Raw genomic sequence first — 17,764 nt, 5'->3', positions numbered from 1 at the left:
AATCAATCAGCCAGGACGAATCACATCCAGGTTTTGGGATTTTCGAGATGCTCCCCTCTGGTCGACGGTACAGAAGTATATGGACGAAAACCAGTCACTTCGCCAATAGCTTTTTCCCCAAAGCAGTCAATGCCCTGTCTCTCGAACAAACCCAGTATGATACACAGAATTGTGCAATCAACAACCATCCACATGTAATATGCGGCTTCTGTTCAAATGTGTGTGTGTGTGTGTGTGTGTGTGTGAGAGAGAGAGAGAGAGAGAGAGAGAGAGAGAGAGAGAGTTTGTGTGCATGTGTGTGTGTTTGTGTGTGTGCATGTGTGTGTGTGTGCAGTGCGTGCATGTGTGAGTTATGCACAAGTTTTTTTTAATATTTATATGCACTTGTATGTATCCTAATTTCTACTGTATCTGTGTTTGTGTATGATTTTTGACTCACTTGTGTAAACAAAGTGAGTCTATGTTTTAACCCGGTGTTCGGTTGTCTGTGTGTGTGTGTGTGTGTGTGTGTGTGTTTGTGTGTGTGTGTGTCCGTGGTAAACTTTAACACTGCCATTTTCTCTGCAAATACTTTGTCAGTTGACACCAAATTTGGCATTAAAATAGGAAAAATTCAGTTCTTTCCAGTCATCTTGTTTAAAACAATATTGCACCTTTGGGATGGGCACAAAAAATAAATTATAAAAAAAAAGCCAAATTATATGCAAACTGAATTTACTGTTATATTTATATTTTTTTTATTCTCTAAACTTGGCACTTTGATCTGATGTTCTGACACAACAAGAAGAGCAGTCATTTTTATCATTTTTTGTTCAAACAGGAACTTCTTTTGCTAAGCATGGAAGTTATATTTATTTTGCATGTCTTTGGTGCAGATAGTAAAAAAGAGAAATTAATCTGTAATTAATGCTAGGGGGGTTAATTTGGTTTCAACTGATCTTTCTCATCTTAAACATTACATTTTGAAATTATACTCAATTCATAAAAATCTTGTGTGTTTTACTCTCAGTGTACAGGGCTTTCACTATGTTCATTCGTCCAAGTGGTCTTTTTTGGAAAATACTAAAATCAATACTACGAGCAGACGTTATAGATCTACTGGCTGAGCCCTGAAGGTCATGGGCAAAAATCAATTGCGTACACATAGTTATACATATTCAAAGCGCATGCTCATATTCCTCGCGAATGAAGGATGCCATTTTGTTTCAAGTTGTTGATCTGCCGTTCAGTCCTATATTCAATCAACAATACATGATAACATGTGATGGAAAGTTGGAGAAGAAGACCGTTAAATATTTATTCTGAGAAAGATTTGTGAATGCCTCATCACTTACTGGATTATGCCCCAAACTGCCACGATAAAAATATCAACAAAATCAGTCGGAATTCACAGTTAAAATAATAAACCATGAGAGATAATACCCTTGATGAAACGTAAAAATTTCCAGTCTTGACTTTTCTCAAAGTGAAGTCCTTTTCACTTCATACGACGTTCAGGAAGTACTTGTACTTGGCTCTACATGTTATTAGTTAAACAAAATACTCAATTTTCATATCAACTTTAAAACTATAAAACTAGAATGAACATAAAAGAGAAATGGAATCGACCGTGTCGTACTCAGTACATTCCCAGCGAGTGTAACTAAACTTGCACATCTATCTAGATCCAGAGAAAACGGCTAAATGTGGTGATAGCCACGTCTCCTTTAGTGTGGACTTAAAAAGAATTTTTAATTGCCTTTGAAGATTTTTTGAATGCCCAAGATACATCAGAATAATATGATTTAAACAGCGTTCTCACTGCGAATACCGCAATAAATTTATCACCCTTTAAAAAAGCATGTTTAAATGTTATATTTTAGAACATCAGTTAAGATAGTGTAATGGGTTAGACAGTTTCTTCTCACCCGAAAATGCGGGCTTCGAATCTGCTGTCAGGACTTTTTTTCTCTTTTTTTTTACCCGAAGCTTTATAATAACAAATACAGAACACATTTTAACGATTAGATTTTTCTTAAAAGTGTATTACAAGTGAGTCTTCAAGGCCTTGCCTCTCTTGTTGATTTATGTTCGTACCTTATTATGTACTATCCCCCCCAATATTCCTTGTGACCCCGGTACACTTGGTAATAAAGACATATTCTATTCTATTCTATATAAATATCCATTATTGTTATTATTATCCTACACATCTGTGTCAGTCTAACACTCCCTGCAGTATTACTGAATCAACTGTGTCATTCTGGCTAACTCTACCCTACTGACCTACACACAAGTGTCAGTCTAGCTAATTCTCCTTCAAGTCCTACATACCTGTATCAGCTTGGCTTGGCCTTTGAAATCCAACACAGCTGTGTCAGTCTGTCCAACTCTCTCTGAATTCCTACACATTTGTGTCAGTCTGGGTAACTCTCTCAGACTCTGAGGTCCTACATACCTGTGTCAGTGTGGCTATCTCCCTCCTAAGTCTTACAATCTGTGTCAGCCTGGCTAACTCCCTCTGAGGTCCTACACACCTGTGTCACTCTGGCTATCTCCCGCTTAAGTCTAATCTGTGTCAGCCTGGCTAACTCCCTCTGGGGTCCTACACAGCTGTGTTGGCCTGGCTAAGTCCCTCTGAAGTCCTACACACCTGTGTTAATCTGGCTAATTCTCCCTGCAGTCTTTTCCTCTCTTGTTCTGCAAGCTGCAGCTGCTGTTCCTGTATCTTTTTTCCATTCTCTGCCACACTCAGCTGCTCCAGGGCTCGCTCATAAAAAGCTTTCACTGACGCCAGCTCTGTGGAGAGGTCTTCACTCACCTGAACAAAACAAATGCACCTCCATGTCACATCTTTCTGATAAATGTTTCCAAGATGACATAATTAATGTAGAAATAAAAATACTTAGTTATACAAAAATAATATGTTCCTCTATTAAGTCCATCATAATCTGTATTCTCTGAACTGAATTCAGTACAGTCAAGGAGTCTTTTCTATCTCTGTCAAAACAAGAACAATCAAAACCCCTACTTAATGTCAGCTGTTTAAATTATGACGTTTTGCTCACGATTAGTATATTCTGCTGTTCCAGAAAAGACCAATGCTCTATCACCAGTCTGTATAACATGATGACCACTGACATCTACATATATTCCAATTTATTCAAATTAAGCATTTAAGTTCAAGCCAGCATAGGACATTCTTCCTCTATCTCAGTCTCAAGACTACAGGGGCACCACTGATAACCTGGCAACCAATGCTCTCCATTTGTTCCTGTTCCTTGTCTTTCTCGAGGCTAAATGTCAGATCAAATTAATATGGAATACCTACATATCATCCTTCATGTGGACATTATAAGTTTCAATGTTTTCCTTACTCGTTTTACTGCTGCAAGTTCATCTTCCAAGTATTTTTTCTGGTTATCTTGATGTGAGGTAGAGTTTTGTGTTTTCTCCAGGATTTTCTGTTGATCCACAATCTGTTCCTCGAGGATCATTTGAGCCTGAAACAGTGGTATTAATAAATAACAACAGGCATGCAATAAAAATTCAATATTTGTAACATAATCCACAGCTTTTTTCTCTCCATCAGTATGTCAGTACTTGAGAAAATTAGCTTGGACCTTGGCTGGCTATACTTTCACATAGAGTTGATACCAGTAAAAATTATTGCAACAGATTGCAAGAGATCTTTTCTTGCAAGCTTAATGATTACCATTCAAACATGTCTACATACATGCCCCTCTGTACCAAGGTCATTTGCCTGAGAGCCAATGTGGATTCCGGAAAGAGCGCGGAACCACCGACATGGTGTTTGCTGCAAAGCAGCTGCAAGAGAAATGTCAGGAGCAAAATGCTGATCTGTTCTCCACCTATGTCGACCTCACTAAGGCCTTCGACACCGTGAGTAGAGAGGGACTGTGGAAGATCATGGCCAAGTACGGATGCCCTCGGAAATTTATTTCCTTGGTCAGCCAATTCCATGAAGGCATGCAGGCTCAACCAGCCGCCGTGGCGAAGTGGTTAGCGTCGCGGACTGACGGCTGGGAGGACGCGGGTTCGAATCCCAGCGGAGGTGGGTTTTTCGGCCGGTGGCCGGCTCCTACCCAGAGTTGAGTGTGCTGTGGGCTTAAATGGGGAGACTGGGACCACACAGTCGAGTGTCATCCACTTCAAGGATGCGTCTTTGGGTGTGTTGCTCTAATTACTTGACCAACACTGCAAGTGTCTGTATCTCTCGGGCCTGGTTAACGCCGGGATATCATTATGACAGGAAGCGTAGAGTACAGCCTTGTCACGCAGTCCCAAACCAAAATGGACCTCCATAGCAACATCGTCATCATCATCGTCATCCTCCTCCTCCTTCATCGTCATCAATATAAACAAAATAGTCTCAAAGTCTGTGGCCTTTCATGCCCTGCTCTCATGGTGACCTCAGTTTCGATACCCCTCCACTTCTGTGCTTGGGGTGAGTCCTGTCAATGTCGTCAGTATCGGCGGATTCGTCGGGGGCTGTTGTTTGAGGGACGTGGTGGCGGTCTCCACTCTGGGAGGGATGCTCACTCAGTCTGGCTCCGCGACTAAGCCATTATTGTCGTTAGTAGGGGGCTTAGTAGGTGGTGTCCTAAGTACGTAAAATCAGATCAGGCACCACTGAACACCACCGAAGTGACTCAGCAGCAGTGCAGGGTCTCCTCTGGTGTGTGGCCTCCAGGCGACCTAACATCGATGGTTCCCTGTGGACTGCCGACGCTGGAACTGCGACGGACGAACCCGGGTGTGGCCGTGTATGGGGGAATCTAAATGAGCGGTGTGGGAGTAATGCCACTGAAATGGTGCAGATGATGGGGCAGCAAAAAAAAAAAAAAAAAAAAAAAAAAAAAAAAAAAAAGGCATGCAGGCTCAAGTCCAGGACAATGGCGAAACATCTGCTCCTTTTGCTGTCACAAATGGTGTCAAGCAAGGCTGCGTCCTGGCTCCAACGCTGTTCAGCCTCATGTTCTCTGCAATGCTTCCTGATGCCTTCAGAGATGGCGATGTTGGAATCGGCCTAAAGTACCGAACAGATGGCAAGCTGTTTAACCTCAGAAGGCTTCAAGCAAAAACGAAGGTCATGACAGACATCATCAGAGACTTTTTGTTTGCTGATGATTGTGCCCTCAACGCTGGATCTGAAGCTGACATGCAACTCAGCGTCGACAAGTTTGCCACTGCCAGCAGGAACTTCGGCCTTACCATCAGCACGAGGAAAACTGAAGTTCTCCATCAGCCAGCCCCAGGGAAACCCTACGTTGAGCCCAACATCACAGTCAACGGTCAGAGACTCAGTGCGGTGGAGCGGTTCACATACCTTGGCAGCACACTGTCACGAAATGTGACAATCGACGATGAAGTGAACATCAGGATTGCAAGAGCAAGCGCAACTTTTGGTAGACTGAATGCAAATGTCTGGAACAGAAGAGGCATTAGTCTTGAGACCAAGCTAAAGGTCTACAGAGCAGTAGTTCTCCCCACACTACTGTATGCCTGCGAAACTTGGACAGTGTACCAACGACATGCCAAGAAGCTGAACCACTTCCACACAACATGCCTCAGGAAGCTACTGAACATCAAGTGGCAAGACAGGACCCCAGACACATAGGTGCTCGCAAAAGCCACCCTTCCCAGCATCTTCACCATCCTGATGAAGTCCCAGCTTCGCTGGGCTGGACACGTGGCGCGCATGCCAGACCATCGACTGCCCAAAAGGCTCTTCTATGGCGAGCTGCAACAAGGGAAGAGATCACACGGAGGTCAGAAGAAGCGCTTCAGAGATATTCTGAAAGTCTCTCTGAAAGCGTTTGATATCAACCCTGACTCCTGGGAGGAATCTGCAGTGGACCGTGACAAATGGCGCGCTGCTGTGCACAAAGGCACCAAGTTGTGCAAGGCCAACAGGACTGCTGCAGCTGTTCAGAAGAGGCAGGCCAGAAAGTCACAGGCAAACAAGCTCCCTGACAATGGTATGCCTGTCTTTGTCTGCCCCAACTGTCAGCAAACATTTCGTGCGCAGATTGGATTATTCAGCCATCTGCGCATTCACAGATAGATTCATGAGCATCCTCCCCCCCACCCCACCACGACCCTCCCCCCATCCCCCAGCTGGATGACAACGATGGTCATCATCGATCTCGATGGACACACCACCACCACCACATACATGCCCCTCTGTACAGGGGAGTGTATCACTTTCTTTTAGGCGATCTGTCAGGCAGTCTATCTGTCCATGCTACAGTGCACCACAATGCACACCAACATTTTTGAAAACACTGAAATGTTAAAGACATGCAGTGTTGACTGCTGTGAGGAAGTAGGCCTATTTACTTTCATTTGTGTTCAATCTTAGGCAAGGCAAAATGTGGGGGATATTTTTTCTTTAGTGTTTTGGAGTTGATTAATCAGTCATGGCAGTAGTTCTGTGTTTTGCATGGCCATGCCATCTTCCACTCCAACTCAGCAATGTCATCCACTGTGGAAGCAGGTACAGAACTATCAATCCCTTAATTCTAAGTTCAAAAGCAGCTTTTCTCGCAACAGATTTTTTTTCTTTCTTTTTTTTTTTTTGTCACTTGCCTTTGCTTTCAGTTCAAAATCAATACTGGGTGAAAACAATGCTTGGGTTTTTACATCACAATGAGAAGTATAAGAATGTTTTCAAAGTGTGTGTTACTGGCTCATACTATCAGGTCTAAAGCTAAGAAGACAATTAGTTTAAATCTGGACATAGAGATTTTTGTTGTTGTTTTTTTTTGTTTGTTTTTATTTTTATTGGCTCACCTCATTTACCAACATGAGCCAGAGACATCTACATAAATAGTTACAACAATCACCCCATCAGTGTGTCATCAGTTACCTGTCTGTGTGACATCAGCTATACAGTCAGTATGTCATCAACCACCTGTAAGTGTGTCATCAGTCACCTGTCAGTGTGTCATCAGTCACCTGTCAGTGTGCCATCAGTCACCTGTCAGTGTGTCATCAATCACATGTCAGTGTGCCATCAGTCACCTGTCAGTGTGTCATCAGTCACCTGTCAGTGTGCCATCAGTCACCTGCAGGTGTGTCATCAATCACCTGTCAGTGTGCCATCAGTCACCTGTAAGTGTGTCATCAGTCACCTGCAGGTGTGTCATCAATCACCTGTCAGTGTGCCATCAGTCACCTGTCAATGTGCCATCAGTCACCTGCAGGTGTGTCATCAATCACCTGTAAGTGTGTCATCAGTCACCTGTCAGTGTGCCATCAGTCACCTCAGGTGTGTCATCAATCACCTGTCAGTGTGCCATCAGTCACCTGTCAATGTGCCATCAGTCACCTGCAGGTGTGTCATCAATCACCTGTAAGTGTGTCATCAGTCACCTGTCAGTGTGTCATCAGTCACCGTGTCAGTGTGTCATCAGTCACCATGTCAGTGTGTCATCAGTCATGTGTCCGTGTGTCATCAGTCACGTGTCAGTGTGTCATCAGTCATGTGTCAGTGTGTCATCAGTCACCTGTCAGTGTGTCATCAGTCACTTGTCAGTGTGTAACCATTCACCATGTCAGTGTGTCATCAGTCACCTGTCAGTGTGTCATCAGTCACCTGTCAGTGTGTCATCAGTCACATGTCACCAGTAACCATTCACCATATCAGTGTGTCATCAGTCACCTGTCAGTGTGTCATCAATCACCTGTCAGTGCGTAACCATTCACCATATCAGTGTGTCATCAGTCACCTGTCAGTGTGTCATCAGTCACCTGTCAGTGTGTCATCAGTCACCTGTCAGTGTGTCATCAGTCACCTGTCATCAGTCACCTGTCAGTGTGTCATCAGTCACCTGTCATCAGTCACCTGTCAGTGTGTCATCAGTCACCTGTCAGTGTGTAACCATTCACCATGTCAGTGTGTAACCATTCACCATGTCAGTGTGTCATCATTCACCTGTCATCAGTCACCTGTCAGTGTGTAACCATTCACCATGTCAGTGTGTCATCAGTCACCTGTCATCAGTCACCTGTCAGTGTGTAACCATTCACCATGTCAGTGTGTCATCAGTCACCTGTCGGTGTGTAACCATTCACCATGTCAGTGTGTCATCAGTCATCTGTCATCAGTCACCTGTCAGTGTGTAACCATTCACCATGTCAGTGTGTCATCAGTCACCTGTCATCAGTCACCTGTCAGTGTGTAACCATTCACCATGTCAGTGTGTCATCAGTCACCTGTCGGTGTGTCATCAGTCACCTGTCGGTGTGTCATCAGTTGCCCTTACTGACCTTCAGGAGCTGTTCTTTCTCTAGGATCATCTTCTGCACTTTGTTATTGAGGTCCAGCCTCTCCTGGAACAATCGATCCTTGTCAGCCACAGCTGCAGACAGCCGTGATTTGAGGTCAGCCAAGGTGTCCTGATAACCCTCCACCTGCTTGGAGGCCCGGCTTTTGCCCTGTCACCATGCCACAACCAGTGAGACATTTGTTGCACACAGTGTGTCATAAAGAAATCTAGAAAATCAAACTGAAGTTATTCAGTTCCACACACACACAAATGCAATGTATATACCACTGAGAGAAAACAGTGAAGACAATCATGAGTTCTTTCATGGGCAGGAGAAGGATCTTGTTCTCAGTTACAGAAGAGCTCATTTTCTTTTGCATGCATTAGCTGTTCTTGATGTCCGAGACAAGGCAAGTGTGATGGAAGAAAAAAGCATCACATTTCATTACAAGTGACACGTCTGTTTTTCTCCTTTCCGGTCATTAGTGTCATAATTTTGAAACAGTGAAGTTATGTAAGTATTCCTTGATTTAAACTTTTTACTTGCTATAATCAAAACCCACTGGCAGAATATAACCAAGTGAATACTTAAGACCAATACAATCTTACCTTGTTAGAATCTATTGCAATTACTATACTGGTCTGAGAAAATATTCCTTCATGTATGTTAAACAATGCTGAAAGCAACAGGCACATTTTATGATTTGTCAAACAAAACAGTAACTCTCAAAGAAAACCTAAAATGATTATCAAAATTCAGCACATTTGCGGATGTGCAATGTTTCCATGAAGGTCATGACTGCACCTATTTTATCAATATCTATCATCGTGCCAACCTGGGGTTCTCTACTACTTACAGATGCTGAAGAAAATGCTAATGTTTTAGTTTACCACACATACACAATCACAGATGGAAAAAAATAAACCAAAAAAGGATTAATACACAGACATGCAGTATGTACACATCTGATTTGAAAAAAAAAAGGATCACTTAAACTCTTCACAAATATACCTCCTCAAATTTCTCCATGGTCACAACTCACCTCAGTGGCTGTTTTCCAGGAGGAAGAAAGGCGTTCATTGTCATCCTTCACTGCCTGAAGAAGGCTGCGTAATTCTATCATCTGACCGGCCATTTCATGCACTCTCTTATTTAAACCCTGGTTTTCCTGTAGACACAAAATTAGTCTCTCAATATACATGTTACCAAAAGGTTTAGAATTTTATTTATTTATTTATTTATTTATTTTTTATTTTTACAAAACTACAATGGTTTATTTTCTGAGTCACTTCTGTGAAAAAATGAAAAATGACTCTCTAAAGTGTCAGAGCACATGCACTGTTCTTTCTGCTTGAAATATTACAATGATGATCTTCACAGACATGTTAAGTACTTCTTCTTCTTCGTCTTCATTCGTGGGCTGCAACTCCCATGTTCACTCGCATGTACAAGAGTGGGCTTTTACATGTAAGACCGTTTTTACCCCGCCATGTATGCAGCCATACACCGTTTTCAGGGGTGTGCATGCTGAAGTATGTTTTTGTTCCAAAAACCCACCCAAGCACAAGCAGGTCTGCACAGATGTTGACCTGGGAGATCGGAAAAAATTACTACCCTTTACCCACCAGGTGCCGTTTATATTAAGTACAATCTTCATTGACATGTCAAGGACAATCTTCACAGACATTTCAAGGACAATCTTTTTATAGCACAGACATGTCAAGGACGTCTTTTAATGACATCAAGGACAATCTTCATAGACCTGTCAAGGACAATCTTCAGAGACATGTCAAGTACAATCTTTACGGCATATCGAGGACAATCTTTTCAACATAGAAATGTCAAAGCCAATCTTCACAGACATGTTAAGTGCAATCTATATAGACATATCAAGGACACTTTCTTAGCATGGAAAAGTCAAGGACAATCTTCATAGACATGTCCAAGACAATCTCCATAGACATAGCAAAAACAATCTTCATCGACATGTTAAGGACAGTCATCATAGATACAACTGCTCTCTTTGATTGTGACATGTCATGGACAATTTTCATTTACATGTTAAGAACAATCATCATTGACATGCCAAGGACAATCTTTATAGACATGTCAAGTACAATCTTCACAGCAGACTTGTCAAGGACAATCTTCATAAACATGTCAAGTACAATCTCCAAAGCATAGACTTGTCAAGGACATATCAAGGAAATCTTCATAGCATATAAATGTCAAGGCCAATCTTCATAGACATGTCAAGTGCAGTCTACACAGACATACCAAGTACAACCTTCATAGCATAGGCTTGTCAAGGACAATCTTCATAGACATGTCAAGGACAATCTCCACTGACATGTCAAGGACAATTTTCATAGACAGTCTTCATATATACAACTACTCTCTCACATCTAGACATATCAAAGACAATCATTATAGACATGTCAAGGACAATCTTCATATAAACGCCAGGGGCAATCTTTATAGAATAGACATGTCAAGGACAACCTTTATAGCACAGACATGTCAAGGACAATCTTCACAGGCATGTCAAAAGCAATCTTTACAGACATATCAAGGATGGTCTTCATAGATTCAATTGCTCTATCATTTGGACATGTCAAGGACAATCATCATAGACATGCCAAGGACAATCTTCATAGACATGTCAAGGACAATCTTTATTAACATGTCAAGGACGGTCTTCATAGATTCAATTGCTCATTTGGACATGTCAAGGACAACTGTCACAGACATGTCAAGGACAATCTTCATAGACACTGTTACTGTATGGCATAACAAAGCTCATGACTGAACAACACTGCTGATTCTTCAAGGAAAAAGTTTTTTCTTTCTCAACAGAACTTATCTTCTTGTTTGTTTTCTGATTTATTTATTCCATGACTATGTTTTCATTTACTTTTACTTTAATAAAATGAAAGGTAAATATTACTGTAATACCACTTCTATCAGCATCTTTGAAAGGTGTGAGTGCTGAAGTATTTGCTCACCTCTCGTAACTTGTCCATTTCAGCTCTGTTAGATTTGCCTTCTTCCTCAATAGAGCTGTACCTGGTTTTGGACAACTGAAAAGCTTCCTTCATCACACTGATTTCCTCCCGCAGCTTGTCACGGTCCTTGAATTAGAAACACACGTATATAACAAACTGTTTTCACAGCTCAGTGCATGTGTGTGCGCGCGTGCGTGTGTGTGTGAGAGAGACTACATTTGCGTCTATGTGAGGACATACGTGTGTTGGTGTATGTGAGTGTATATGTAAGGATGTATGTCATGCTCAGTAGTGGTAACTGTCCATTACTGGTAATGCGCAAAATATTTGCACATTACCGGAGAAGACTGAAAGTCTGTCAGCCAAATTCGTTATCTCTTGTGCATGATGTACAGACTACTGGTAATGCGCACTGTTAAATGCTTGCCCACTTCCAGCAAAGCACAAAAATGTGCTCATAACCAGTGACGCACAAGCCACTTTGCTCATTACCTGTAATGTGCAAAATCTGTTGCACATTACTGGTAATGCACAAATCACCACTACTGATCATGGCATATATATACAAATGTGTGTGTATGTGTGCTTCCGTGAGTACTTTGGGAGTATAAATATGCATGTGTGGATCTGTCTCTATGTGTTTGTGTGTGCACATGTCAAGCCCATGCACTTTAAGATCAGTTTGTATACAAGCATCAATGGCTCCACTGCCCATGTGCATTTGTGAGTATGCTTGGATAGAAAGAATATCTGACGCAGCATGCAAAAAGCCAGCTAGTCGCAGCCAACTATTCTTAGCTGTGCACAAAAACACTCCTTTACTAGGGTGAAAATAATGAAAATTGAGATTTTTACAAATTTCGCATCTTTGAAGTCTTATCTTTGCTGTCAATAAGTATTTTAGCATAAAACTGCCTGAAACTGTAGTATTTTAATGTTCTCTGGTGCAGGTGCTGTTGGTACTGCTGCACTAATTTGTCATTTAAGTTGCAATGTTCAATGCATTTGACTGCTGGCTTTTCTGAAATTATATCAGCCGATGATGTGGTAATACACTTAATGACTGCAGTTAGTAAACGTTATATTGATCTGGGATCTAAAGTTGAAGTTCAAAAGATTCATCAGCATTATGGGAAATGTTTTTTGTGCAAACAAAAATGCAGCCTGTATCTCTCATTTGAACATTCATTACACTGTTGACTCTGCTCTCTCATGGCATGACATCACTCCCCCACTCGCCATTCTTGACTTCGTTTGAGTACAGAGAGAAAATATGGATTTTCCCATTCTTTTTTTCATGTAGTAATTAATAGTTTACTTAATTCTGAATCTTTTGACACAAAATACATGTTCAAGACAATTCTTGCTCTTAAGTTACAAGCAGGCAAATTATGTTTTTTTCATGAGCCAGTTTCTCCATTAATTTTGTTCTTTTCAGGAACACCAAGTTTGAAAAAAATATAGAAAAACACTATGATACATCAGTTTGTTGATGATATCTGCCTTTTAGCCATGATGTCAATACTGGGTTTATTTCTTTGGTTTGTGGTGTTTTTTGTTGCTGTTGTTGTTTTTCAGTTGATAAATCTATTGATGTTTACTCACAGTCAGTCAGTCACAGCTCTCTGACTGTTCACTAGTTGTTTTTTTTATGTTCTCAGTGATGATTCTACTTCTGACACCATGTTGTATTATCTTTTATCTGGATTCACAATCAAATTGTCAACATAAGAGAGAGGCCACCCTATATCATTTACCCAGAAGCCCTTATTTTCAATATAGAATGTTTATTCAGACTTAACTCTCTCCATACGAACGGTGAAAGAGACGACGTTAACAGCATTTCATCCCAATTACCATCATCAAAATATTGCAAGCGGAACGCTCTTATACTGAAGAGGTGAATGTTGACAAAGATTACCACACACGGCTGCTCAGCTGAGCACAAAATCCGGCTCTTTAGTTGGCCGAGCAGCGTCTAGTGTCTTGGGTCAAAAATTTTTTTAATGCCAGACTTTCCCACCACACTCTGTACTGACCGGCACATTTGCCGCGGTATTTCTGGCCCCGCGCGCCAAACCTGGACATTGCCTTCTTTGTTTCACTCGGCCCCGCGACCCCCGCCCCACTTTTCCCACCTTTTCACAGCATCCACACATTTCCTGCAGCGATTACATAAAGTTGAATTATTGCTATTCCTGGTTGTATTATTGGAGTGCAGTTTGATTTGATTTACACAATTTCATTATTTTATCAACATCATCGTTTCATTTTTTTTTTTTTTTTTTACCTTAAAAATCTTCGTCTTTCTCGTGGAATGAAGGGCACGGCAGTGCCATAAGCCGACAGACACTCACCCCGCTCTCCATCCCCCTGCTGCTCACTCTCACCATGCTACAGTGTGTTCATATAAATATTTGTTGTGCTGCCAAGAAAAATCGCACAACTCAAAAGGTAAGCTAATCGGCATGCAGGCATGCTATATGTTCTGTGTGTATTTATGATGTTATTGTGCTAAACGCCTGTTTTCTTAGAGAGGGATTTAAACTTAACGATTTTTGCGATCATGTTTCTGCTTATCCTTCTCTTCTCTTTCTTCATTTATGTTTCAGCCGTTGCCGCAACAACCGCTATGTAAGAAAACATATTGTGTTTGGAGTCAATGGAAAGCTTATTTTGTGTTCTTTTTAGAAAACCACTTCTTTAGTCGTTATTTCCGATCCATCCGAGGAGATGATGCGCGAAAGAAACAAAGCAGATTTACCGCCGAACAAGCGTACAGCGAGTGCCGCTGGCACGGCCTGTTTGTCAGCCGCGTTTATTTATATCCATGCCCTACTTCCTGGGTTCACGAACTTTCGCAGGGCCAACTAAAGCGCCAGCACTGAACACCCGTGCACAGTTCTGACGATGGAAGCTAAAGGTTGGGTCATTCAGACACCCACTGGACATCCGAGGGGTCTGTGCAGAGGAGAAGAGAGGACTGGCCGTACTGAGTGAGTTAATGGACATCAATCTATGATTGGATAACGTTTATCAACATTGTACAATTTCAAGGCTGAATGCCCTTCAGTTCTTCAAAACCAATTAAAGACAGTCACATACACCATTCATATATATATGATGCTGCACAAATATATCCACACACACACACATACAAGCACACACATACACCCCCCATCCACCCCCTCCCTGATCCCCCATTGGGAACAGACCCTCTGTAGCTTGGAGTTCTCTTCCTCCAGCAGGGAGAGAGCTGCTGTGGTTTGGTCCAACAGACTGACACGTCGTTCATGATCATCCTCTGTCGACAGGTGCTGGCTCTTCAGGGACTTCAGCTGGAAATCCAGTGTGTCAATCCTGCACACATATTTCAATCAACTAATTATACTGTTTTAGAGCTTCTTCTTCTTCTTCTTCTGCGTTCGTGGGCTGCAATTCCCACGTTCACTCATATGCACACGAGTGGGCTTTTACATGTATGACCGTTTTTACCCCACCATATAGGCAGCCATACTCCACTTTCGGGGGTGTGCATGCTGGGAATGTTCTTGTTTCCATAACCCACCGAACGCCGACATGGACTACAGGATCTTTAACGTGCATATTTGATCTTCTGCTTGCATATACACACGAAGGGCATTCAGGCACTAGCAGGTCTGCACATATGTTGACCTGGGAGATCGTAAAAATCTCCACCCTTTACCCACCTGGCGCCGTCACCGTGATTCGAACCCGGGACCCTCAGATTGGAAGTCGAATGCTTTAACCACTCGGCTATTGCACCTTCAAAAGTATACACTAAATTTTGAACAGGAGAGCACATGCATATGTGCTGCTTTCTGAATATACTATTTAAAAAAACAAAAACAAACCAAGATTGATTATTGATTGATTGATTGATATGGATACTTAAAAAGCACCTGTCCTCGGTCTGAGACCATGCTCTAGGCGCTTTATAAACACACACGGGTTCATTTGCACAACAGGCTGCCTACCTGTGTAGTGCCGACTGACGGCTGCCACTGGGCACTCATCATTCATTTCCTGTGTCATTCAATCAGATTTCAGGTACGCACACATACACACTCAGACAGACATGTAACATTTTACGTTTATGACCATTTTGTTTACTTACCCTGCCATGCAGGCAGCCATACTCCGTTTTCGAGGGTGTGCATGCTGGGTATGTTCTTGTTTCCACCGAACGCTGACATGGATTACAGGATCTTTAACGTGCGTATTTGATCTTCTGCATGCATATACGCACGATGAGGGTTCAGGCACTAGCAGGTCTGCACATATGCTGACCTTGGAGACTGGAAAAATCTCCACCCTTAACCCACCAGGCACCGTCACCGAGATTCAAACCCCAGACCCTCAGATTGAAAGTCCAATGCTTTAACCATTCAGCTACTGTGCCCAACACCGGGTACCCAAGAGATTATGTTAACAATGAAACTAAATTTTGTTCACTTCAACATTAAAAAAAAATTCTGGGGAAACAAAGACAAGTGGAGGCTGATACATAGGGATATTTCAGAGTTGGAGGCTTCAAATGATACAGAGAAAAATAAGTCTGCAAAGGAAAACTGCAAATATCACATCTCTAAAGTAATTCAGAAGAAAATTCCTTGTTTTTGTTTCTAAATGTTCAAAACAGTAAATAAACACACACACACACACACACACACAAAAAAAAAAAAAAAAAAAAAAAAAAAAACCCTGCTTAAAACTATAACTTGAAAAAAAGAACGAATAAAACAATTAACAATGGAATTTAGAAACCTCAATGACTTTAACTGATCACAGACATACAGTCATGCCATTATGTGAGACAAAAACCGAACCTATTCTGCATTTCTTCCCTAAGCCGGATGTTTTCCATCTGCAGCATTTGTTTCTCTTCCTCTGAAGCCTGGAGCTGGGTGATCTTCTTCCTGTATTCCTAAAACACACACACACACATTGAAAAGTAAAGACATTTATCAAATGTGTCTACATCCATGATTCTATTTTTGTTGAGCACTTTCTTGAGCGCACACATATACACAGAAACAGATGCAGACACACACATACACACACTGCTTTAAAAATACTCTCTATTAATTGTTGTTTGCTCATAACTCCTGCCTTGGGACCTGAGACTTATGTCCCTCTCGTTGCACAACAGTCCCTCTCGTTGCACTGTTGTGCATGTACAGGAAGGAAACAACCAACATTGTTAATTCCGATCTTCTAGAATGAAGATTGTTTACATCCCTTGGACTTGTATGGTCTGTACTGTATGACTCAGAGGCAGCAAGAAATTTTGAAGTCACTTGCAGAAACAGTTGGTCAAAATGGTGTTGTTTTGCAAAGATAAATCTCGGCTCATTTTTCAAAGGTGTACAGCCTTGAAAGTGGCTCAACAAATACTGAAAGATATGGACAGTGGGGAAGCAAACCTGTGTAGTAGTGAGGGTGATGATTCAGGTACAGATCTGGCTTATGATGACTGACAGTCACAATCTGCTTCATGACACAGAGTTAAAGTAACAGTGATGTAAATTTTGTGCCTGAGACTGGTCAGTCTACATCTGCAGCATGCCAGGAGTAAAGCAACAGTGAACATGAACCAGTTGCCAGAAAAACACTGTCACTCTACTTGTGTAGCTTGAAAGGTAAGGGGGTGAGAGAGGGGTGTTGTTGAATCAGGCTCGCCACCTGTGGGGCAGGAAGAGGTTTTTATAAAGCTGGGCCACAAGCACCCAACAACAACAAAAAAAGTCTGAAAATCCTAGAATTAATTGTGATGCAGAGAATTTCTTACCACTTGATTTTATGAAAATTTTCTTTGACTCGCATTTAAAACAACAATAACAACAGTTATACAATGGAATTATAATAACTTCATCATCTCCTCAAGTACATTGTGTGAGCAATTATCATTCAAAATTTCAAGGATATATCTTTGTACTGGAGTAAGTAGTCTATATTTCTTTGCACTTTTCTGGAAACCCTAAGTTTTTCCTTGGCACAATGGAATGACAAAAATAACTGTTAAAATGCTTGGCAGGCATGGGGTTAATGGCTGAAAAGTCTGAGATGTAGCTGATAGCTGGTGAAATTGCTACAGCAGATTTGACTGAAGATGACTATAGGGTAGATATGCCTAACTGCGAACGATCCAGTCAAAGCGACCAGCTCAATGTGTATTGTACAGAAAACAGGTTGTACAGTCGTCAAATGTAGCTCTTCTGTTTTTGAAAACTTTCTCCGACTGGTTGCACCAGGAAAAGTTCCTCTGCTCCTCTTTTTCAATGTTTTTTTAACAGTTTAAATAGCAGGGGTGCATGAGGGTAGATGTGAACGTGCAAGTCCCTGGGTTTGGCATATAGCCAATTAATACAGAAGCAGGTCTTGAACTCATTAAACATAATATATTATTGGAACATTGCACCAGACTGTTGTATTGTTGGTTTTGATTACACATGCACATATAC

At 41.6% G+C, this 17,764-nt stretch overlaps 1 protein-coding gene across 7 annotated transcripts in view; it reads right to left on the bottom strand.

Annotated features, from left to right (window-relative positions):
• LOC143282022 (uncharacterized) overlaps window positions 1-17,764 on the bottom strand; it is a 231,484-nt gene that overhangs the window by 133,088 nt on the left and 80,632 nt on the right. For all 7 annotated transcript variants that reach the window (XM_076587446.1, XM_076587445.1, XM_076587443.1 and 4 more), the window contains 7 exons: window positions 16,130-16,227; window positions 14,495-14,639; window positions 11,280-11,405; window positions 9,317-9,442; window positions 8,275-8,442; window positions 3,357-3,482; window positions 2,633-2,800 (listed from right to left, as the gene is read on the bottom strand). In XM_076587446.1, coding sequence (XP_076443561.1) covers window positions 2,633-2,800; window positions 3,357-3,482; window positions 8,275-8,442; window positions 9,317-9,442; window positions 11,280-11,405; window positions 14,495-14,639; window positions 16,130-16,227 — 957 coding nt within the window. The remainder of the gene's footprint in view (window positions 1-2,632; window positions 2,801-3,356; window positions 3,483-8,274; window positions 8,443-9,316; window positions 9,443-11,279; window positions 11,406-14,494; window positions 14,640-16,129; window positions 16,228-17,764) is intronic.

The sequence above is a fragment of the Babylonia areolata genome, chromosome 5 (genome assembly GCF_041734735.1).
Source record: "Babylonia areolata isolate BAREFJ2019XMU chromosome 5, ASM4173473v1, whole genome shotgun sequence".
NCBI classification, from domain to species: domain Eukaryota; kingdom Metazoa; phylum Mollusca; class Gastropoda; order Neogastropoda; family Buccinidae; genus Babylonia; species Babylonia areolata.
Note: the sequence above shows the minus strand (reverse complement) of the source record. Positions and strands in the feature narration are given on the sequence as shown.